The following is a 25429-nucleotide window of genomic DNA, read 5'->3' as shown; positions in this document are numbered from 1 at the left end:
GCTGAGACTCAGAGGCTTCCTCCCCCTACATCGGAGTAATAATAATTTTAAAAAACCCATCTCCTGATTTCTTGCACATACCTGTTCCTGACCAGACAAACCCCCAGCTTGATCCCCCATATGCTCTAAAGGACTTCTGTCTATTGCCCCAAATCAAACTGGACTGCCTCCAATGCTGATTCATTATTACCCACTGTGGGTTTTCAAGACGATCTCTGAAGGCAATTCAAATAAAGCTTCTGCAAACAGCTTGAGCAATGGCAGGGTTACTTCTCAGGGTGGTGCCTGCTGATGGTGGGCTAACATACCAGGCACATTACTTCAGTCACCCATGATCCATCCTGTTCCTCAAGGCTGATGTTTCTTCAAGGACCCCACAACTCATCATGGAGAGTGGGTCCTTCAAAAATATCTGGTAACCAGTTGACTTCCTTATTACATAACTCTAAACATTCAGAAAATCAGAGTTCAACTCATTCAGCTGGGGATATCTGTTTGAATGAAGACAGAGTTGGGGCAGAGTGAAGAAAATTCTACACTTTGTATTGACTTGTGTGGCTCAGTTGGCTGGGCATCATCCCACAAAGCAAAACATCGCCAGGTTCAATTCCTGGTTAGGCACATGCCTGAGCTGCAGTTTGGTCGCCAGTCAGGGCATGTGCAAGAGGCAACGGATTGATGTTTCTCTCACATTGATGTTTCTCTCCCTCTCTTTCTCCCTTTTCCCTATCTCTAAAAATAAATAAGTAAAATCCTCTTAAAAATGCCACTTTGTGGAGGGGCAGAAATAGACTCAAATCCTGGCTCTGCCACTATCTAGCTAAGAAATGTCATCATGTCCTTCCTCCCTGAGCCCCTGCACACCCTCCTCCCACCCACCTGTGTTAAGTGAAGTTGGTAAAACCTGCTGTCCAAGGCTATTCGCTTAAATGGGCTCCTAGCACTCAGTAAACAGCTACCATCAGGTTACTGAAAGTAAAAGGATTTTAAGAGACGCTTACCTCTCTCAGAGTTGGTTTGCCAATGAAAAAGTCTGTGTTTTTGCTGCTTTTGGGTGGGTTGAACTTGGGATTCAGAAAAGCACATCCATTTGCAATGGCCTCCAGGGGAGCTGGGCCCTCATAAGGGAACCCAAGCCCAACAAACAACTGTAAGAAGAAAAGCACACCACATGTAAGCACATAGATCAGAACTGGGGTCCCTGGCTCCAAGGCGGCTACTTTGTGCTCCATTCCTTTGGGAGGCCTCAGAAGCTCTGCAGGGTCCCCAGGCCCCGGGGGATAGGCCAAAGAGAAGTCAGCTTACATTGGGACCAGGGGCCTTTCAAGGCCCGCGGAGCTGCTCAGGGCTGTTCTCCTTTGCTAAAACAGTAAGGAAGTGTTGGGATGGGCTGTTGAGGAGGTAGAAAGTGGGTGTCTTAAAAGAATAAAAACAACAATAAAAACCAAGCCCCAACAATAGTTTTTCTGTAACTCAGCAGGAGACATGGTTGGAAAAACACTTGCTTAACTAAACAGAAGTTTTCTTCATTGAACCAAAGGAACAATAAGCCCTTTCAGTGATGCTGGACAGAGGGACAGAAAGGTCATTTGGTAGTTTGATTACAGTTCAAATGGAGCTGCTTTAAAATGATGGTAGGTCAGTAAACACAGGTTTTAATAATAGGGTTTTTCACTTGGGGACACCAACATCTTGGTTTTTATTTTTCCCTCAAAGTGGGTACAGGGTGCCAAGCTGCTTAAATGGGCAAGCCCGCTTCCTTCTCCAGCAAGCAAACCATGTGCTTTCCCCACAGCAGACAATAGATGGCAGCAAAAACACACCACCACCCTCGCAGCCACCGCAGCCAAGAGCAGCTGTGACAAAGGGGACTTGCTGCGGTTCCACGGCACTGATTCCTGGGTCCAGAAATGAAATAGCTCATAGAAATGCCTCACTGCATTTCCTCACCACAGGATATTTCGCATTGCTGGAGGGCTGGAGGTTACTGATGGGCAGGTCCAAGCCTGGACCTGATGAGATGTGAGCTCTCCCTACCCACATCAAAAGCCAGTTCTGAATTCACTCCAGTCTCCAGAGGCACATCAGTGACAAAGGACAACTGGGCCCCAAGGCCTCCTTTCCTCCTGCCACCCCACTGAGGAGCACCTGAATGGCCAGGTCAGGCATGGTGAGGGAAGGGAGGATACTGCAGAATCGGATAGGCTGCATGCTAGATTCTCCTTCCCTCAGCCCAACCCCCAGCAATCCTGCCTTTGCAGCTGCTTTAATTGAACGATTAGTTAGAATGGTTCTGCCTAGAGAGGCCGGAGTCCAGGTTGCTGGCTTCCCTGAGCAATACTGGAAGATGCATAATGTTATGGGCTGGGTATGCAATTCCAGGCCCAAACATTGAGCATGGCCCACACTGGCCATATTGGAGAGTTATGTAGCCCCTGCAGGGGTTTTTCCATGGCAAGAAACTAAAATCTCCGGTCTTTAGGACAGATTCCCTATCCTATAACTGTATGTTCTTTTGCACAGAACAGGGTACTTAACCATTTCGTTGTTTGGAGAAATAAGCTTTCATTTCCTAGAAACCTTGCAAGGACTGGCTACACTGTCAGAAACGTCCCCGAGGGCAGGGAACAGGGTGATTAAAGAGAAAAGAGGCTTTGAGAGGCCAGCAGAGCTGCTGGCTGGGTCATTTCTCTAGGGCAGAACCCCTGGAGAAGTGGGGGGAATGGATGCATGGTAGCAAGAGCCTGCATGCAGGATATAAGGTGCATCTCCACGCTGTTTGGAAGCCCTGTTTCTGGATCTTACCCTTATTCTGTAGCTAACAGGAGTGAGATTATCAGAGAATTTATGTGTATAGGGTGTGGCCCAAGCATGAGCCTCAAGGGTAGGGGCCTATCAATAGCAGCAGAAGAATGTAAAGAAATGGGGAAGTAGTAGTCTCAAGACACCCAGCTTTGTTAAATATGAAGAATCTGGGGTTACCATCCTTTGGGCTTGATTTGTGTGATCTGCTCTCTCCATTCGATTTTGGAGAGGATGTTTCAGCTCTCCAGGGAAAAGATGACCACTATCAGGCCCAGGCTGGGCAAAGGAAAGCACAGGGCTTTCACACCCCTTTGAGAAGAAAGCTATTGGAAGATGCAGATGAAGTTTTCATGCAGATGGGCTTGATCTGGGCCCTGGAGCTCAGTGCTTCCTGACCTCTGAGAATCAGAACCCGCCATAAAGAGCCGATACCTTCATCAACTCTAAATTGCAAAGAAGAACTTTGGAGGAGATGAAGGAGGCACAATGCTTGTCCATTTAAATAGAAAATCTTGGAAAAAATTTAATTAGCTCCTTCAGACCAACCAATCTGAACCCATTAATTAAAAGGATTTGAAGCTCTTGCTTAATGGACTTGAATGTGACCTAGGTTTAATTATATCTGAAGAACAATTTGCACCATCTCTTCTGCCCTCCTGGCACTGAAATATCTCAACACACATAAAATAAACACTTTGAGCTAACTCTGCAAAGCCTCACAATTTTAGAATGAAGCTTAAGCAGATATCACACAATTTTTTGGCAATGAGTTTTCTCATCACACCAATTAGAAATGCATTGTTTGGAAACAAAAAAACAAATTTTTGTTCTGTCAATAAGCAAATTTTTCTTTCTTCCTGTGCATTGATTTCCTTTGACATTATAATGGACAGTTGAGGTCAAAGAGCACACTTGAGGCTTGAATGACAATAGGATAGGGCAGAGAGAGTTTCATCACCACCAAAGGCATACCATATACTTCTGAGTGCCTATGGCTTTATCATACACTGGTACCTTAACCACACTACATCATTTTTCCCCCTGGACCCCCCACTTTCCCTGCTGTTTTGACCACTTTCTGATTTCCTTAGCATAGGGGCAAGAGACCCACTACAAGAATGCAATCAAGTGCAGAGGCTTGACTCTCAGGAGGAAACGGGCATCTTTTATTTATGCTTCATCTGGCCGTCAGAAGCCCAGAATCTAATGAGTATATTCCCGATGACAGAACAGCGCCATGGCTGCAACTCTGGCTCCATCAGTGAGCATTTCTAAACGGAGGGATTACATGCTCTAAAATTAAGTTTCTGCACTAATACGAAACAAGAGGGAACAGATGAAGCACCATATGTTTTATTCATGGCGCAAGCCTGGGACATTCCTATACATCAACAAAGAGTTTCAGTGAGACCACTCAGATGTTTACTCTGTGTGAAAGGAGAAACGGAATTGTTTTAAATGCCCGAGTGGAGGAGTTAACAAAGAATCCTTTAAACATGGACAAAGGTAGTTCTTAGGAAGACTCCATGGGTTTGGTCAGTTTCCAGTCACTTTTGAACATCAAAGATAATCCAAAATAGGAAACACAATCAACACACACTTTTCTGACTTGTTTTAAGTAGCCACGTTGGTGGGGTGGCTCAGGAAGGAGTTTATCAACCTCAGCTTATCCATTAGATGGATTACTGGCACAAAGGGCACAGGACCATGTGGTGGCTGACGGTGCAGGGTCTGGAACCAGGGAGACCAAGGCTCCCGTCGTAACTCCATCATATCCTAGATTCTGAAGGCCATTTATCATCTATTCTCTCTAGCTGTGGGACCTTGGTCAAGGTAACACAAGCTCTTTAAACCTGTCTTTTTATGTGTAAAATGGCAAAAATAGTGCTGTATTTCATGGGGCTGCTGTGAGGATTAAATGAGATATTTCATGGATAGGGTATATTCTAAAGCCTCGCACTTAGTAAATATTTACGCAAGAGTAATCCAAGTTCAAATCCAGACTCAACTTCATGCAGCTACATATACATGACCTTGTATTGGTTAGCTGGAGTTAAGGTGTGTGGGGGTTGCGGTTGTGGGTTTTTTACAAAATGTTCAGCACCTGTATGTGTACTTAAAGAGTCCCCACTGTTTTATCAAGTACCTGGACTAAAAACGGGGGAGGGACATCCAGCAAAGAGAGAGAGAACATGGTTTACAGTGACTGCCTCATCGCAACAGCAGTCTCATGAGCCACATGCCATTGCTAAGCCTTGTTTATTCTTCATATAATGATCAGGAGTCATTATATTTTTGGTGTCCCTTTTATATCTTTAAAAAGACTCCATACAATGGCTAGGTATTGAGAAAATTCATTTTCCTGAGAGGTGGTGATACATGTAGCCTGAAGGGCCCCTACTTTGACCACCTGTCTTCCCTTTTGCACCCAATTCTGAGGACAGAAAACAGCCTAATTCTCTCCCATATGGGTTTGGCTGCACCCTCTCATGGACTTCCACAAGCCCCTAACCTATACTCCCTGAAACTTCTCTTATAAAGAGCTAGAAGGGCCAAGGAGACAAAGAAACCTATGCTTGTCAGGCTAATTAGCACCCCAACTTGTCTGCTAAACCAAAGACTATTTCCTGGAGACCAGCTTACTGGCTAGACTCCCGAAGTGTGCCCAGTTACCCAAGTGGCCTTTCAGAAACAAAACAAAACAAAACAAAACAAACACCATCAGCAAATCTAAAACTTTCCGCACTCCCGTCATTTGGAAAGTCTAGTATAGAATAAAATAGATTTAGAATTTGCATTTTGGATGGAGATGGGGAAGTAAGAGGATACTTGGGTAAATGTAAAAACAGAACTGTAGCTGCTGACCATCGCCAGCCACGCCAGCAGGAAGTGTTTACCATTCAAAAGCAGCTCAGTTGTAACCTCCTTGGAGGAACATGCCCTGACCACCTCATCTCTCACCCAAATTCCACACCAGCTGACCCCTCAGCCCCCAACAGTGAGGCACCCAACAAGTCTCATCACTACCACATTAAGATACGTTCCAACGGTACAGAGGTCAGAGGAGTTTTGAGACAAAGAGATTCATGGAAAGGGTAAGAGTCAGAGAAAATGGCTGTTATTGTAGTAAAACCTCATGGCCACCCACACTTGATAAAATGAGTAAGCTGAATGCGTTAAAAGTGGCTGATGACTGACTCCTGTCCTCCACAGCGGCCGCCCCCGTTACCTCACTGACTCCACTAGTCCTACTGCAACATTTTACAAACGGACAGGCTAACCGGCTCACGGTGTCACAGGGAGGTTTTATGTTGGTATCACTATTTCTTATCTTTTCTAATGCTACTTGTGTACTTTTCACATTGTTATAGTGCCCTGTTTACCTGTTTGTCTCCTCCCCAACACCTGTATACTCATTGTTGGCAAAAACACCTTAGTCATCGCTGAATCAAAAGTGCCTAAAATAAGGCCTGGACTACATTCAGTACTTAATACACATTTGTCAGATAAATGAGCAAAAGATTAAATAGTAATAGGTTAGATTTTTCCAGCGATCAAGTGTCTCTGTGAGGAGGTGTTGACCATTCTGTACGTATTTGGATGTGGTGATATGCTTTTGTTATTGAAGTCAGAGAGACACTAAATCATATCTTGATACACTCTTCATTCTACATACATATGTAGGAAGGGAAGAGAGAGGACTAATATGAGGTCTGTCAGGAAAAAGTCCAGCTATTGTTAATATAACAAGAACACTTAGCACGACATTGATGTAACCTGGCAGCCAAGGAGAGTGGACTGGAATGCACACACATGAACAGTGACAACTTTACTGTACCAGTCAGTGGGGGTGGTAGATGCCATTGAGTGAGCATGTGTACTGTGTGGCTGTTGCATTCAAAATGACTGAGCAAGTAGAGCAAAAAATCTGCATCAGATTTTGCATTAAGCTTAAACATTCTTCCGTGGAAACTATTCGGATGATTCAGAAGGCTGCAGCTACGAGCAACTGGTGATTGGCAGCTTCATCATGCCTGCTTATACATCACATTTCATGCAGAATTTTTTTGCAAAACATCAAATCACCCAGGCAACTCAGCCCCTCTACAGCCCAGTTTGGCACCCTGTGACATCTGGCTTTTCCCATAACTAAAATCACCTTTGAAAGGGGAGAGATTTCAGACCATCAGTGAGATTCAGGAAAATACAATGGGGCAGCCAATGGCGATTGGGAGAACTGTGTGAGGTCCCAAGGTGCCTACTTTGAAGGGGACTGAGATGTCATTGTCTTATGTACAATGTTTCTTGTATCTTGAATCTTCTTCAATAAATGTCTCTATTTTTCATATTACATGGCTAGATACCTTCCAGACAGACTTCATATGTGTATACAAAATTTTTTCCATCTAGTTGGAACAAGAATAATTTTAGGTATTGGTCATTAGGATGAAAACTGCTGGACTGACTGAGGATGAGTATTTCAGTATCTGAAACAGAAATGGAGCATGGGCTGCTGTCTTAGTAACTAAGCTCTTGGGCTCCCTCACAGCCCACGGAGAGGCAGGCTGGGGGTGTCAGAAGGAAAGTGTCCCTTGCTGGGGAGATCTTGGAGACCAAGATGTGTGATTCATGAGAAAAGCAAGAACGCTCTCCTAGAGGGCATGGCCCCAAGATCCCAGATGGCAAATAGGTGTCATCTTGACACCTTCCTTCATTCTTACTATTGAACACCTCTACAAGCCAGGCACTGTTCCAGGCCTGCAAGCACGACAAGCCCCTCCGCTGCCATGGTGCGGCTTGAGTCAGGTCTCCTGGTGGTGGCTGTCTCAGCCCAGGGTTTCTGAGAAAAACGGTGCAACTTCCAAGCTCATGAGAAGAGCCAGGGTTGATTGGGAGTGGGTGGGGGATCAGACACGGGGGTGGGACGAAACAGTACATGCTGCATACCTTCCAACCCTGCCCAGGCTTCTAGGTGAGCCCCGTAGTCAAGCTGTGAGCTGACATGGTAAGGGAACTGGGGCATCCCGACCCAGCCAGGGATGGAGGGGGGATGACCACAGGCCTGGGTAGGAAAGGGGTGCAGCAACAGAATTTGTTCTTACCATCTGCTGTAGGAAGGGAGGTACCTGTTCTGGCTTACTCCAAATGCTCCTCCATCCCAGAGTAGGACGCTAAATACTCCCTTCTATAAGGAGCTGCCGTGGTTAAGACCAGGGGAAGTGGGCATGAAGAGGTTAAAATTAGGAAGGAAAAGGAAGAAACCACATTAAAAGAGATGGGGACTTAAACCAAAGCAAACACCTGCCACCCTAGTCAGTGCTTATTTGCTCACTTAAGCTGTATCCCTAGAGTTTGCTGGGCTCAATGACTTGTCTATGGTCCTCTGATAAATAATTAATTCATCCAAATTTATATGCCTATTAGAAGAGTCTTCTACGTTCCATGACTTCCTAGCTCTCGTAGCCTGATTTCAGGGCCACACTGAAATCCTCCTGTCTTCCTAGGCTGCCTGCAGTTGCAGCCTGTTAACGACACCTGAGCCCCTATGCCATGCCAGGGCCAGATTCTGCTGAGCAGGGGGTTTCCTGGGCTTGGCGCAGAGATTCAAAGATGGCTCATAAAAGAAAATAATGAGTCAAAGCTGATGAAGCATCAATCACTTCTATGTCTCTACACCTCGAGGAGCGCCAGACTTGCTTCCCTCTCCAGTAACGAGCCTAAAAACCGTTCTTTCCACATACATTTGCTTCTCTGCATCTCCAGTTCTCTGCTTTCAATGTAGATTGAAATAAATTGCTTTTAAATTGCTCAGAGACACAGAAAAAGGAGTTAGAGGTAGAAAGGGTTATATATGCAAAGCCTGACTGGTCTTTAGTGCCATTATTTCAAAGCCCAAGATTCATTCATTTTAGTGCCTGCTGCTGTGTTCTGGGTATAAGGGGGGCGGGGGGTGTCTCGGCAATACTGCCTCATTTTCATCATATTTGCCACTGTTTTAGCCATAATTCTACGTACTTTACTATGTTCTCGCCAGATGAACAGGAGATACAAAATGGGACCCAGTGACATCCTCTGAAGCCACCAGTTTTTCAAGGATGAAAATACGCCTCTCACACTCAAAATTCAAGTTGCAGTCCTTGGTTGTTAGGCAATCTCTGACATGGTGGCCTGGGCTTTCAGGCCTCTCCCCTTTTCCTGCGCTGGATACAGGGGGCTTCCGCCTCATCCTGTTTCTCCTCCTCTGACAGGGTAAATGGATGGTAGGTAAGTAAGAGTTCCTTTAAAATTTGCAAGGCTGAGTGAGACATTCATGAGGCTGGGTTAACAGAAGTGTGAGAGACAGTAACGACACTGCCGAAAGCCAGTGCGGCCAAAGGTAATTTTAAAGGCGCTCAAGCTTTCCCCACAATCTATGTTGGGAAAAGTAAAATGAGGCAAATGTCAAGAGAGCATTGCCACGGAAGGGCCCGCACGTGCTAATAGCTCCAAAATATCATCTAAGAAAGAAGGTGACCGGGAAGCACACAGAGCAAACTGGGAACGCGCTTCGGTCCTGCCTGCCACAGTCACCAGACTACAGATGACCTTGGGAGGAAACAAAATCCTGATTAAAGCAACCACACCTTCAGCCAAGGAGATAAATAACTTATCAAACTATTTTATTCATGGTCTCACACAAATGGCTGGGAAGGAGAAAAGGTGAAATGCATTTACATATGGCGAAACTGAGACGGAAAAGAGATGCATATTCTTTTGGCTGAGGAGTATCCATTAAATGTTCTTAAATGTGAGTGTTTATTCATGAGGTCTATATGTCAAGGGCCAGCAGAGCTTTAATGTGCAATAAAAAAAGTCATGAGTTACGGCCACTTTTGAGATGACCACGGTGACTGTGGGCAAGCCAAACCCTAGGGTCTGTTTCCTCATGTTTCCAATAAAGATAACAACACTACCTGCCCTGCCTACTGCTGAAGGCTGTTGTGAGAATTAAACAGGACAGCATATGTGAATATACTTTCCAAAATTGAAATATCACACAATAATAAAAAATCCCTATTATGCCAGAGAAGTCCATCCACTCAGCCTCTCTCCCTTACCTTGAAAATGAAAACACATTCAGTTGGAGGCCAGAGCTGAGAAATTCACTGTTGCCGATGAGCTTCTTTATCCTTTAGTAAACACTGAGGCAAGAATCTGCTTGTTTTTGTCACCCTGTGTCCCTTGCAAAATGCCTGGCACATAGAAGCTGCTCAGTCAATATCTTTAACATTCATAAGTGGAAGCTTAATAATAAACATGAGAAAGCTTACCTAATACATTACCAACCCTTCAAAACTAAACTCTGATCCATTCATCTGGTACTTCCATGGCAGACTTACAGACACTGGGCAGACCTCCCACGGTGTCGAAACAACACATTCATCACAGCACTGAAATAATCCTCCATTGATGGCTCCCTCAGCTCCCTGCACCACATGGCAGAACTCTGTCTCTGTCTGTGACATCAGACCCTCACCCCCTTATTACATTTTATCTTCCACTATTTCCCAACACTCAGTAGACTAGCTAGTTGGTTTCGGGCTCTCTCCACCTCCCCCACCTGACTCTCATTCCTGTCTGTCTGTCCCAAATGCCAGGTGCACCCACACTCCTTTCATTTTTCACCTCATACAAATCGCCTGTTGCTTTCCCTGCTTCTCGAGCCTGAAGGGACTTTTCCCTCATCTGAACTTCTTCAGGGTGCAGTCCAAATGAGGAGATGTGAGGAAAAGCTAGTTGGGGAACTGATTCCTTGGAGTTAAGCCCCCGAGGCTTGCTGTGACAGCCGCTGTTCCGTCAGAAAGTCTGGCCCTGGAGACAGGGCCTCACCTTCGCTGTTTGCCACCGTATCCCCAGCACCTTGCTTGATGCCTGGCACAGAGTAAAACCTCAGCAAGTCAGTTTTAAGCTGTAGCAACCTCCTTCCCACCATGCCCCAACTTGTCAGCTACAGCTGGTCTTGAAAAGCACTGCCCAGAAATGACCTAAAGAGCTGTTGCAATACTGAGAAGAAAGCGTGAGAGTCCAATTCCACTTTCAATGCCAATGGAAGCAACCCTGAAAACACTATCACTGATGAATTTTTACAAAACTACTAAAAATGTACCTTGGTTTCTCGGAGAAGAAACTGCAGGTCCCGGCCACTGAGGATACCATGGTTTTTCACATAGCTGGGGATGTTCTTTGTGCTGGAGCCGTAAACGGTAGCATGCACTTCCATGTACGTGTGAATAATGTCCAAGTAGATCTTCTTATTCTACAGAGGGAACACAACAAGGTTTTTCTCATTTCTTTTCATTCTCATAACCAACTGTCTCATAGCTGGAGGCCACAGAAACAAGAGTTCCTAATGGAGATTGCAGGAATTTGGAAATTCAACTCCTAAAATTTCTTTGAAAAGGAATCTGGATTTTGAGGGTAAAAACGTTCACGTAGCCACCAAACAGTTTTGCAAGAAGAAGCATAATATATAGCAACATATTACTGAACACCAATGCTAACTTAAGGCCAATTGTTTTGAAGTATCATCCTCACTTTGTAAACTACCAAGGACCCAACTCTTGGCTTTGTCTGTGTGTGGGCGAGGATGTGGGGGAAGGAAAGCCCAGAGAAGGCAGTCAGTTGGACTTGAATATTCATCCGGAAATGCTGAGCTGTCCCTGAGGAGTACGAACATTCCCCAGCTCTTGCCAATATTTCTAGTGATGATTAACTCATGTCGTCAGAACAGGATCCCACTTAATTTGCATGATGAGAAGAGAGTTTCCCACAATGCACAGTGACTGACTCCGCAGCTGGAGAGAGAAGACTAGCCAGGCAGACAAAAGTGGGAAAAAGATTAAATGTGAACTCTGATGAGCCCTGAAACATTTGAGAGTGGTTTCACTTTCATTATCAGCAAAAGAAAACCTCTATTCTGTACTGAATTTAAGGCACATTTTCTAAATGAAAATACCTGCGAAGCAGAGGCAAGCTCCCTCTCCCTCCCTGTTCATGTTTTCTGTGGCCAAGTTGCATAAACTGCATTTTGTGGGATGCTTTTTTTTTTTTTTTTTTTTTTTTAATTTGTAAGATTCAAGTTCTGTAATGTTTTCCAGTTGTATAAAAGTAGGACAAGGTTTCCCGGTCTCAGCCTCTTTTCAGACACTCCAGACAAACGCAGTCATAGTTGGTTTTGTGACTAAAGACCACAAGGACCACTGGGGTGTGGCACCAGCAGCCACAGAGCTTGGCGGCCATTCCTGGTGGGCTGGGCCCTGATTCTGACCATGTGGATCAGCTCCCCATGGCACCATGGGCGGGGTTCGGGGTCTGCCCTCTGCCATCCACTGCCCCAGTGAAGAATATTACAAAGGACTCTCAGCTTGAGGGTACATGTTCCAAATCATGTTACCAAGTCTTCTTGACTGGAAAAACAGTATAGGTCACCTTCTCCAGGACGACTTTGTTCTGAATCAACCAAGTCCATCCCTGTACCCTAATGTGTGCATAAAATGAATACTTTGACTGAAAGTTTAATTTCATGCCATGTTTAGTGTGGCTGAAAGATGTTAAATTCATTCTTTCAGAGATATATACCCTTGAATTAATGCAGAAGGGACTATAAACAGTTTATAAACCATGACTTCCCATTCAGAGCTTGAACCAAATTTAGGATCACTACCTTGGTGCAAGTGAATTTGAGGGGCTCTATGACATAGTCCTTGTGCTAATTATTACCTGTAACTCCTGTCCCCACAAACTCCTTCTCAGGGACTCCATCCCTACCCACACCCCTTGCCCCTGCGGACCCACCCAGGCTGAGTCTGACCTGAGGTGCACCCACTCCTCGGCTGGCCAGCAGCCTGGGACAGTGTGTCCAGACACTCCCGCAGCTCAGAATCCTGTACACAGAGAGATTATTGCCAGATGGCTCTGGGCTTTCAAGCAGAAAGGCCATTCAGTGTTGGAGTCTGGGCAATTATAGGCCAGATACAGATGTAAGTTCTGAGGAATCCAGCTGCCACTTTCGGGGGGGTGGAGGTGGGAGGAAAAGGAAGTAGGAGCTGAGAGAAAGAGGAAAGGGGAAGACAGAGGGTTGCTAATAAGAGGGACCAGAAAGTGACTGAGACCTAGATATCACCTCTGCAAATAAGAGAGAGAGAGGGTGGGAGGGAGGAGGAGTGATGAAGAAGGAGGGCTAAGGGGGCTGGGGAGGGTGGGAGGAAGAAGAGAAAGAAGAAAAGGAAGAGGAGGAGGAGAAGGGAAAGAAAGCAAAGACAGAAGAGAGAAAACCAGGGCCCAGAGATGCTTCTGGGTCCCCTCCTATCCACAGCTGCTCCCTATCCTAAATCCCCAGGCCTTTCTGGATCTTTACAATGACAGTAGCCGCCGAAAATTTCCCCCATCTTGCACTTGTAATTGAACTCGTCTGAGTGGATTCCCATCATCCAAAAGGAGGCCTGCCAGTACAGTTTACTGGGCTTTTGGTAGGAATTGGGGTAGGGGTGGGGGGTGGGGGGTGGGCAGCTTTACTTTAAGCAAAAGGAGACATTTCCCTGTGCAAACCAGTTGCTAATGAAGGAAGATGAACCAGAGGCCCCCAAACCAGGCCTAAAGTGAGTGGCAAAGGAGAACACGAGTGGTCCACCTGGCTCCTGTCCTGGAGAAGAACACTTATGGCAGACAGACTTCAGGTTAGGATTCTGAGACCAAATGCCCAGGAAGGGAACAATGCTAGGATACACAGGTATCACCAGCAATCCCAGGCCTCCTTGATGTAGAACAAGGGGGCAAGTTCAGGCAAATATGAAGAAGTAATGCAGGCGCTAATAAAGTCTATGAACTTATTAACATTAAGGCATGGTGAAATATGAAAGTAGAAATTACCTGCAGAGAGGACTCATGTGATTTCATGAAAAGGAAACCACAAGTTATTAGAAGGAAAAAAATCTCTCCAACATGACTCCAACTTTTGAAATTGACATGGCCACTAGGTGATCCTAACCAGGTCTCAAGTTGCCACTTAAGAGTTCTGTAGAAATCTGGCAAGTGTGAACCCTGTTATGGATTCCAGGCAAAGGTGACATGGGAGCTACTCACCCTGAGCTGTCCCACTTCCCAGCGTTCATGCTCACTGGATGCTAGGGGAACCTAAAAAAAGAGGAATCTGCAGCTCAGAACCGCTGCCTGAACTTCAGGTCCAAGTCTCTACCTGAGTGTGCTGCAAGCATTGCCAACCCCACGGGTCAAAAAGGGACTGCCTCACCCTTACTGTCCCAGAGCAGCATCACTGCCCCCACCACGTTCCTGACCGCAGAGACAGACGTTAATGCCCTAGTCAGGTTCCTGTACAAGAATCACCCCTGTCCCTGCACATCAAATTAGCCACAAAGCACTGCTGATTCTGTCTCCATAGTATCAAATTCGTCTCCTTCTCCTTAGGTCTTGATTCTTGCTCACCTGGCTTGTGCCAAGATTAATAAAACCAGCATCTTAACACATTTCTCTGTGGTTCAAAAAGGTGACTCAACTCATGGTTTCTACAAGTAAGCAGCAGCATTGGCACTGATTGCAAAAGAATTTGTATGGCTCAAATTTTTAACCATGTGAAGCAATATTACTCAATATAATGTATACAAACAATATTTTTACATATGGTTACTTATATAGTTAAGTACAGAACTCTATATGGAGGTGACAGACACCAACTTCCGGAGAGTAATTACTGGGGGGGCGGGGGGTTAGAGAAGTAGATAGAGCTTTTTTGGGGGTGGGGGGAACAAGCAAACATTTTCTTTTTCTATTGTTTTATTACAGTTGTCCCAATTTATCTCCCTTTGCCCTCTCTACCCCGTGCCCCTCACAGTCATGGAGCTTTAGTGATATTTGTAATATATGATTCTCTGTTAAAGAAAAATACTGCAAAATATGAACATCTATAAATCTAGGTGGCAGGTATATGTGCTATAGCTAGTATATGTCACAAAAGATAGAAAAATTGAAAAATATATGCAATCAAGAACAAAACAGAAAGCAGTTGGTATGACTTCCAAGCTTGCACCACTGACACCACACAGGAAGGCTCTGTTCTTGCCATGAAGAGGTTCACAGAGCCCCTTTTCCTTCTCTCTTTAAAGTCTATTGTCATCTTTTGTGTTTAAGAAGCGGGGTGATAAGGTTTCTTATCCAGTATGACCCCACCTGCCTTTCGCATGGGAAGACCTGAGTGGGGAGGTGGGTGTGCTAGGAAACACTCCCCTCCCCCTCCCTTATGGAACCAGGTGCTCTGTTGACCCATGAACTGGAGCAGGATCAGTCACTAGAAAGCTTTCCCTCCAAGACTTCAGAGATGAAGGTCATAGGAAATTATCTACTCCGTACAAATGATCAACTACAAGTTTGTTGAGATGCAGTCAAAAGGGGCCTGACACTGGGGAGCACAGCAAAGCATGCCACAGCCTGTCTCAGGCCATGAGCAATGCCTCCAAAAGGTGCCAGGTGAGCACCTTGCAGCCCCATCATGCCTTCAGTCTCAAGTTCAATTTAAATTCCCATTAAACACAACCAATCAAACCGATAAAAGTTGAAATCTATGTAGATGCAGAGGGAAAGGAGACCGCATGCTGAAGCAGAGGAGCAAGTTTGCAGTGTGTCTTCGGCTGCTCTGATGCCGCTGGTTGCTGGTCCATTTGCAGAAATGGTAGTAAGATGTCAGAGCCTGAACAGAGAGCTTCAGACAAGACGATTCATCTAAACAAGGGTGTAATATCACAGCAGGGGGAGAGGTAAAATGCAGAACCGGAGACCCAGGAGCCCTTTGCGCTTGCTGGTGAATTAGGGGTGCAGGAGTGTTTTGTTTTTTTCTTTTTCTTTTTGGCAAATGGCAGTATTCTGAGCTTTTAGTTGCAATGGATATTATGCACTTTTCTCCCTAGCAACCATCCGGTGCCCCACCGTGGACACACACATTCTGGATCCCATATTCCCTCCTTCATGTGGCATCTTGTGACCTACCATTTAAAAATAATAATTCTGCAGCCCTGCCCGAGTTGGCTGGCCCATGGAGAGCTCCTGGTGAATGCTGAGCCAGTGGGCCTTCTCTCCAGGAAGAGCTGAATGGGTGTGGAAGAGTCAATCTCTCTGGAGAGGCAAACCAATGAGCTCCAAACCAGGCTGCTAAAGCAAGCGTGGGTCATGCTGAATGGAGGTCAGGCTCCAGTCAGAGAAAATGGAAATCCTTTCTCAGACAAGGTCAAATGTGAGAGAGCTCATGTTCTTAGTAGGGTCTCGGTCCACAGTTCCAGTTATGCCTCAATCCCGGTGCATCCCTGCCGCCCCTGGGTGCTGAGAGTCAGCTAACACCCACACTGGCCCCCGCTAGTAAATCTGGGCTTCTGTCGTTTCAGCGGTCAGAGTTCTGACACTTGTGATCAATTCTTTATTTTGACCATCATAAATTTTAAATCATTTTTAAAATAGTAGCTTCCACTTCTATCCCCACAAATACAGAAATTGGTCCACTCTACCGTTTTACAAATATATACGGATGAAATGAATCATGTTTTAAGACACACAATGTTGTAGAGCATACCTTGTCCCAAACTAGCCATGGAAGCTCTTCACTACCCACTGCTGTGATATAACTACTCGAAAGGCTGGGGTTTGACTTGTTGACTCGAGCTGACAACCAGCCTCCTCCATTCACTCTGGCATCCATCCTGCTTGAATGACTGTCATAATCTCTAAGCTGAGCTCCTTGTCTGAATGTGAACACAATGTATGAACCTTCTCAGATTCCTCTGACTGCCTGCTCTTCTTTCTGGTTCTCAGCTGCTGTTGACACAAGCCAGGCTGCCCTCCACTGTCAGAATGGGAAGAAGCTACTCCATGTGATGGGGGGGTTGGGGCCTCCATTCCTGAACAATACCCCAGATCCTTGGGAGGTGAACCAGGAACCATGAGAAGTGGGAAACAGAAGGGAGCAGGGCAAATAAAACTGCCGGGTTTCCTCCCATCTGTAGACTAGTTATGCTAAGGCAGAGGTCTTCCTTGCAAACCTTCCAGGGAGCCCACAGGGTCCAATGCCCACACTGCTGCATTTGTGTGACTGCTGTGAGCAGAAGCTGGCATGGGCACACGCTCCATCACGTTATCTAACACTTCTTTTAGTCCCACTAATGAGTAATACTTGAATCTTTGCCTTAGGCCCCGCTCTGCGGAGGCCCTGGGCTAAGATATTGTTTCTAGGTTCTCACCCCTTCAATCCACTCTCCTCAGTGCCACTAGTTTCCAAAACTGAAGATTCAGTTCCCCCACATGATGTCTCCAAAGGCTCCTCACGGCATTAAAAGACCACCTACTCAGCTATGCACACAAGGCCCTTAATGATCTGGGCTTCTAGAAGCTCTTCAGCTTTACACCCTACTCCAGATAACCTCTGAACAATGCAGAGGTTAGGGGTGCCCACCTTCCATGCAGTAAAAATCTGCGTATAACATTTGACTCCCCAGAAACTTAGCTGTCCCTCAGTATCTGTCGGGGATTGGTTCCAGAATTCACACATACAAAAATTCAAGGATGCTCAAGTCCCCTATAAAATGGTATAGGACAATGTATATATATGGTCAGCTGTCTGCATCCACCACTCCAAACTGTGGGTCAAAAATAGTACAGGTATTTTTTTTTTTTTAAAGTCCATGTATAGGTGGACTCACACAGTTCAAACCTGTGTTGTTCAAGGGTCAACTGTATTTCCTCTCCTCCTCTCTCCCTACACTATTCCCCATTCCAAAACCTCTCCTGCAGTGCCACATACACCTGGCCTGACACTGTCTTTGCCGGACAGGCCCTCCCTTCCTACTTCGTTACAAGCTGGCATTCCCCAGCTTGCCCAGGTGAAGTTAGCTGCTAACCTCCTCTGAGTGGCTCTAACGCCATGGCTTCCTACGTAAGCAAATCATAATCTAAACCTGTAAATGCCCCAAGGTTACAAAATCAAAATGCTAAGGACAACCAGTCACAAACAGCCAACTAGGCTTTAAGCTATAGTCAATCAATAATTTCCTTATGAAACAGCATAGTGACTTGGGCTGGGGAATGAAAAAATAACAAGTGGCCAGGAAGCCAGTGAAGCCCAGGTGGCCAGAAGGAAAGCCAGATACGCTGAAGGCAAGAATATCATCACCCTTCCATTCCCTACTTAAAAACAGAGGTAGCTGATTTTATCTCCCTTATAAATGCTTGCTTCCTTGTAGATGTTAAAACTACTGACCCACACATGCAGTCGATCACGGCTTGACTGTTATATACCCTTCCTGGGGCGACAGTAGGGAGCTCCCCAGCCCACACAGAACACTCGGGAAATAGTTAACCAGGCAACACAGCTGGAAAAGGAAGTCGTTTGACCCTGAAATGAAAAATTCTGCAAGCCTGCCTTTTGCAAGAACCCTGTCTTTGGCAAGAAGCCTGCCTTTTGGCGCAAACCGGCTTTGTCCCCAGCTTATAAAAGCGGCTAAGCAGAGTCAGCCCTAGAGCCAGTTTGGAGGACCTTCCTTTCTTCTGTGCTCCCTCCCTTGTGCTAGAGCACAATCCTAATAAAGTCTGGATATTTCTCTGGGGTCCTCTTGATTTCTATGTTGGGGAACTCAAGAACCCCAATGCCGGTAACATTTCCTTTGCTTCTGCTCTTTCTATAAGCCTTTCCCTGGCTCCTGTCAAGAGGAACGCTCCTAACCAGTTCTGGCTTGGGATTGACTGACGGGAATCAATTTTTGCTCAAATAAACTCAATTAATATGCCTCAGTTTATTTAACAGTATCTTCCTGCTTGGCCTCTTGGGCTGCACTGTCCATGTGTGGCCACCCTGTGGGACTGAACTCCCAAGGGCTGGGCGCTGTAAGTTCAGGACCTGCAGAGGCCTGGCACAGAGCAGGTGCTCAGTAAATACATAGTGGCTGGATAAAGAAACAAAGAGGCCACATGAACCACTAACCATTCATGGGGCCATGAAATGATGGGTCTCAGGCAAGGGCCAGCCCCTTCAGACCCCTGCCACAGTCCTGTCTAGTTTCCCACCTCATTTCAGGAGCCAAGTTATCCACCACCAAACCCTGCTCTCAGCAAATGAGGTTAAGGTCCATGACTTAACCTAAGGGTGTATTTGGATCAAAATGAAAGTGTGCAAACCTAAAATTATATTCATAGTTGATTCAATTTCCGTTTAACATAGCTACCAAGTCAAAGATTCTCTTAGGAGTAGTGAGGTAACAGTAAGGGAGGGAGGGAAAGAAGGAGACAAAAAGAAACCACCCTCATCTGCCTGTTCCTGAAGGCTACATACAACTCAAAAAGGATGAAAACATCTTCTATTTCAAGATTAGAAATAAAGTTCTAAAATGAAAATCTCTGTGAATTTCAGCAGTGAAGAAGGAACAATTTACATCATGGAATAATTTAAATTCTTTGCAGTCCTTGGCTTCTTTATTTCAAGTAACTTCCCAAGGTTAAGGTGTGTGTGTTGGCGGGTGATGGGGTCTCTGTTGTGTCCCACTGAGGCCTCCTAGGGCTTTAGAAGACTCTGAGAAGCTAACATTCTCAAAGCCTGTCCACCTCTGACCCCTCCTCTCCAAATCCTTCTCTCTCTAGGATGGTGAGAAAGGATGGTGCTCAGTAACTGTACTGGGAATAATGCGGGGAACATCACTTTCTTGTCACTCACAGGCCCATGAGCAATAAAAAAAGGGGATCTGTTTCCTTTTGCTGGACTGAGCCCCACATTTATTCTTAATGGGACCTCATCTGGTATAAATTATAACTAATATCTATAGCAACAGGTGAATAGTTGTATGTAAGGCTGCAGTCAAGTATGGTATGAGTGGTTCTAGAAGCAACCTACCTTTGAGTTTTAGGAGGAAGACAAAAAGTGGATGGGGAGCAAGTGGAAGGGAATAATATTCACAAGCATGTTACTTATTATTCTTTATTATCTGATTAGGTGAAAAATTTTGGTCTCTGGCCTAAAGAAACTGGGAGACTTCTGAGGCTAAATGGGTAATGAAGAGAGAGTAATCAGCCCTATTTTTGCAACTTGATGGATTTACAAATAGGAGATAATATCACTTCCTAGTTATTTTAGACACTGTCTATACATGCTGAGCTAGAATTGGGAATAATGAAATATATGTAAAAACTGTTTAAATAGATACCTTATTTTAAAATATGCAGTGGTGATATTGCCCCCAAACGATAAATGGGACAAGTTAGAAATGAGTTCCAAGATGGCTAGAGCCTTCACCTCACAGCCCATCTTGAACCAGTGCCCACATTCCCTCCAGATCTCTCCATGAGAACTGCTTCCCTGTCCCCGCCCCCTCACTTTCAGGTTCCAGGGATTTCTCTGCCTTGGCACTGAGCTTTCTGCTATTTAAAGGACCCTGGGGACCCGCCAGCCAGTTTGTGAAAACAAGAAGCTGTTTGACATGACCTCCTTTCTGCTTTGAGAAGGGCAGGAGGTCTTCAAGGTGTAAAGCAGGCTTTTCTCCCAGCCACCCCAATGCAAATGCAGCCAGTTATGGATAATGAGTCCTCTTCTTCTGCTCCGATTGCCTCAGGCCTAAAGCCACAAAGCCCACCAACCATGCGACTGGGCTTAGAAAACAGACTGAGAGGTTGAAAACAGGCCACTGCAGCCCAAATCTGTCAATAGACTCCTCCAGCTTTGTTACTAGCTCTATCTAAATAGTAATCATAGAAAACAGATTGTTCAGTGATGAAAAGAAAGGTGTCACAACAGAAGGTTAGAGAACCAAGAAGCTGCCTTGGCAAAACTGAACTTGCACTTTTCATAGAGCCTCCACAGGGTCAATGAATTGTGGACTGAATGGACTTGACCTGTGAGTCTGTTTCATCCATGCCTGGAAAAGCAGAGATGATACACCAAAGGACTTGGCTAGTGCCTGACAACCAGATGCTATCTAAGGGCAGAGGAGAACTGGCCACCCTGCAGGGCCATCCTGTGTGTCTCCAGGGAAGGATTCGGAGCACTGGGGTGCATCCGCCTCAGCAGGGTGTCCTGGTCACACAGGTGGAGAGCAGAACCGGCGTAAATTTGGGGCTTCTCCTGCCAGTTAAAGTGCAGCCCAAAGGTCAGCAACCAAACAACAGGCACGAAGTACTCTCCCAAGTGAGAAGCCAGCCCACCTCTCCACACCTCCCCACACCTCAAGAAGGGAGGAGGGAGACTGTCGTTGGGGATGGTTGGCTGGTTTCCCTCCTCTCCCTGATCAGGTCACTTGGAGAGCTTCAGCTGCAACCGTGCTCATTTCTGGGGCACACAGATTGGCTCCAGACTTAAAACACCTTATGGTTGGAGACTGGGGTGGAAAGAGGCCCTGAAGGAGGAGTCGTGGGCAAGGCCTGCGTCCACAGAGGCAGAGCTCCCGCATTTCTCAAAGAAATGGGAGCTTGTTTCCCTTGGTCAGGTGTGGGTCGTATGGCACCCAACTTGGTCCTACTGGGGGGACCACAGGGAGTGTGGGCTCCTGCAAACCTGCCCTGGAGGGCACCACGCAGCCAGCCTGAGGTGCATTGCCTGTAATAAGGGAGCAAATTACTGCAGGTGAGTGGTCCATGGGTGGAAGGGGCACCTAAAGACCCACTGTGGATCCACAGCAGTCCCTGCAGAGAAAAGGTTCAGGCAACACCGATACTAGCTGGTGCCAATTCTATTCCCGCAGGAGTTCCCCCACTCTCTCACCTCAGCCCTTCCCACTGCACCTGTGGAAAAACTCCAGCAGCCTGGCTAGAGAGACGGAAAGACCTCAGCGAGGGTGAGATGACAACCTGCAAGCCAGGGTCCCACCTCCACCACCGCAGGCTCCTCAGGCGAAGCAGCACTGAGCAGTGGGAGGGAAGAAGCTTAACTTGAAAGGATGTTCAGAGCTTCCACTATTCAACGGAACTGTTCTTTCCGTGAAACTAGTGTGGATACTTGAATTATTGCACTCGAATTGCTCTTGGAACTAAAAGCAACAGAGGTTTTTTTTGTTTTTGTTTTTATTTGTGAGTTACAGGACTTGCCTAAAATTGTGTCCAAATGGTAGAAAAGACTAACTCTACAGTTCAAGAGATAAAAAGTTGTTTCTTTTTTAAATTCAATGGAATCCCACATTTTCAACTTACTGGTTATATATACAAGGTGACTTTAAATGGAACATGAATACATTTTTAAAAAATTGTAATAGTTTATTTGTGGTTTAGAAAAGCATAAGTACCATATCTATGTGATTTCATGTTTATTAATTACTTAGGACATAGCTAAAGTAATGATATTAAAAAAGCGTCCATTAAAAATATTAAGACATTAATAGTCCAGGGGGTTATGGACATAACAGAAGTCCTGATTTGGTGTGGACGATTTTTGTTTGGAAACTGATACCTAAAAGCCATCGGCGGATGGCCTCAATTCACAGGTGGGGACACCAAGCACACTGGTGACAAGACCATGGCCGGGGGACTTGTGGTCACTCCTTTTATCAGACAACAAGAACAGAGAAAGGGAAGAGGCACAGGGCACATGCATGTGAGCAGTGAAAGTGCAGACAGATGGAAGAGGTAGGGGGTGATCCAACCCCAAAAGAAAAGGGAGTGGGTAACCATTTTCCCTTAAACATTGTCTCACTTTGCAGAAGTCCAGAAATGGAAAGGGTCCTCATGTGCCACACTTGCACCCTGCAGCAGCTGTCAGCTGCTGATCCTCAGCAAACACTAGAAAGAAGTTGCTTCCCCCAGGCAAGCCTGCCATGACCCTCTCCCCTATGAACTCAGGTTACCCAAAAGAAAATTCCTTTTCTTAGGTGAGGCTGTGCAAGGATATTCAGAGTGAAGCGTTTGGGAAGGGGAAGCCTTGCATACAAGCCTTAGCTCTCCCGGCGCAGCCTAGGTAAGGTGGGACAATCTACTTCATCTTTTGCAATTTCAGGTTTCTCAGCTATAAAATGAGGGGCCTGAAGGTCCTTTGAGCCTTAAAGTTCATGATTTTTAGTGTATGACTGAATGCACCTTTCCCTCTGCTTTCCCAAGGGGGAGACTCATTGTACAGAAGGGAAAGGAGGCATGGTGGCTGCTGATGGCCGCCCAGGTCCCCTTTCCCACCAGTTGCCCCGTCCCTGGGTGTTAAGCGCTGGTTCTTAACCTCCCAGCTGCCCCTCCTCAGAGACCTGCCCTCCATGAGGAGGGGCAATGACAGACTGTTGAGGAGTTAGCACAGGGAGGCCCTTGTCTCCAGGTGGGGCCAGCTCTGGAACAACACCCTGTCCACTTCCATTTCCCCAAAGAAGCCAACTGAGGCTGGTCTCCATCTGCAAGCCGGGGGAGCAGCTGGAGCACCTAATACCCAAAGGGGATTATTTGTTAACGCCCTCTCCTTTAGGTCAAAGATTATTTTCAGTAATAACGATAAAATGAAATGAATAAAAATAATGGTCAGAAAAGAAATGTCGACTGTGGACATTTTCTTTTCTGAACTTTGTATATATCATCATTTCAATACAGAATTAAAAAATTACCATGTGAAAACAAAAAAGTAATAGATTAATATTTTAAATCACTTTCATGTATTTTTCGATAAAGAAGGAAAAACGTCTATGTTGGTCTGAGTAATAAATAATAACATTATATTTTCTGTTTCAGATTAACTTTTGTAGATCTGTCATTGACTCCATCAGAATCAATGCTCTTCGTATATTCATGTTAACAGACAGAATCCATTCATTTTTACTCATTGTTTATAAAGGAAAACTTATTAATTTTGAAAACTTTCTTTCATATGAAGCAATATATATAAATAAGAAGACACAAAGTAACTGGCAGAGCCACATCCAACCAGGCTGTCATTGCATGCCAGCCAGGATGAAAAGTAATTGCTTTCCTGCCATCACTTTTCCACATGTAATTACCTTACAACCAGGGGGGGAAAAGAGAATACCTGTCTCCAAAATCACATCTGGCAGCCCTGAAGGGCACAGTTCACCTGTGGTGACTAGGCAGAAATCTGGGAGGTGGGATAAGCGGAGCCCACTTCTCCAGGACAGTGCATGCCTTCACCTGCTATTCTAAAGAGAGTGCACCCAGGCCTCACCCTCCCGCCAGCCTCTCCTGTCTCGGAATAGGACGGGAAGCTTGACTCGGATGAACCACACACACAGCACAGGAGTGAACAATGCACTGAATATACATGTGCTTCTCCTTGAACTCTGCAAAAGGGGGTGTGGGGGTAGTGGTGGTGGTGACAACTAGTTCCATCAAGTTGATTCTGAATGATAAACAAAACAAAACAAAACAAAACAAAACCACAAGACCAGGTCATACTGTGCCGTGGAGAACCCAGCCTCTAGCAGTCTGGTACTGAAAACAGTTTCATTTACTGTAAGAGAATTAATGAAATAATTCTATGGTAGTATTTGAAGGTATTCTTCTCTTTAGGGCCTAATAATAAAAAATATCTCTTTGGGGATACTAGGGCAGCCATAAAGATTCAGGTAGGTCACAAACATGTCCTCCGGTGGCGTCCCAGATCTTGACTGCAAAGTCTGCACTGGAAGATGACAGAATCCAAGTAAGACATAATTTAGCCCAGGGAAGCTCTCATGGTTGGCATAGTTCTATGCAGGGTAAACAGCACTGCTTCGGAAAGACTGAGGTCATTTTGAAGACCCTTATTCTTGGTGGCTCTTACCAGCACCTGGCATTCAGCGCAAACACCGTGTCCCAGAATGGATGGCAGAGGTGAGTCACCTGTTACCAGTCTGCTTCATTATTCAGAGTAAAAGTGGGGAGAATTGGTCTCTGTTGGTAAATAGCATTTCCACGGGCAGGCCAGCCCCCACATTTGTGTACAATTAAGTAGGCAGTTTGGGGTCAAGAAGGAGGCTATCTGTTTTTTTATTCCAGATTTGTAACTAACTTCTTGTGAGACCTCAGGCAAGTTTCCAAGCTTTTGTTTTTTTATCTGTAAAATAAGAAAGTATTAAGCTTGTCCTATGATCAGAGAAGTGGCCACAGAAACCAATGAGGCTTTTTAAATTAAGTGAATCATCTGTCACACACCCTGTTCTCTGCTGCGCCTCCCAAGAGTGTCACCCAGTACTTGGTTATGGCAGAGCCAGGGCACATCACTGACCCCAGTGTCAATGTCTCCTTGTGATAGACCCTTTACTCACCAAGGGGCCCTTTGTCCTCAACACTGGGCCTATGACTGAGGGGATCCCCACCCTCCATATGGCTGTTTTGCATTCCTAGTGTTAAGCTCTAGTGCATAAGGACTGTACTTGTTAAATTTCCTCTCCAAGGCGTTCAGCTTAGTGCCTTATGCATTAATGCCCACGACTTCATGATGACGGATGTGTCAGTGTGTGGTAATGCGCATAATCTCTCCCCTCAGAATAGTAAGTGTCAACACCTCTTTGTAGGAAAGGCTGAGCCCTGGCATGTGATAAACCAGGCCATTTAAAACACAAGACTCAATCTCTCCGGCACCTTTCTTCCCTTGCTCCAATCATACTAAGAACAGCCTTCTAAATTGCAGGCATTATCTCTCTGTGCTTTT

The 25429-nt window shown here is 45.6% G+C and overlaps 1 protein-coding gene across 1 annotated transcript in view; it reads right to left on the bottom strand.

The window, feature by feature from the left end:
* MGAT5 (alpha-1,6-mannosylglycoprotein 6-beta-N-acetylglucosaminyltransferase) overlaps positions 1–25429 on the bottom strand; it is a 343102-nt gene that overhangs the window by 35312 nt on the left and 282361 nt on the right. The window contains exons 13-14 of the mRNA XM_090279425.1: positions 10952–11101; positions 1002–1148 (exon numbers count right to left, since the gene is read on the bottom strand). Coding sequence (XP_090135551.1) covers positions 1002–1148; positions 10952–11101 — 297 coding nt within the window. The remainder of the gene's footprint in view (positions 1–1001; positions 1149–10951; positions 11102–25429) is intronic.

This window comes from Furipterus horrens, unplaced genomic scaffold (genome assembly GCF_987537825.1).
Source record: "Furipterus horrens unplaced genomic scaffold, mFurHor1.1.pri manual_scaffold_1, whole genome shotgun sequence".
NCBI classification, from domain to species: domain Eukaryota; kingdom Metazoa; phylum Chordata; class Mammalia; order Chiroptera; family Furipteridae; genus Furipterus; species Furipterus horrens.
Note: the sequence above shows the minus strand (reverse complement) of the source record. Positions and strands in the feature narration are given on the sequence as shown.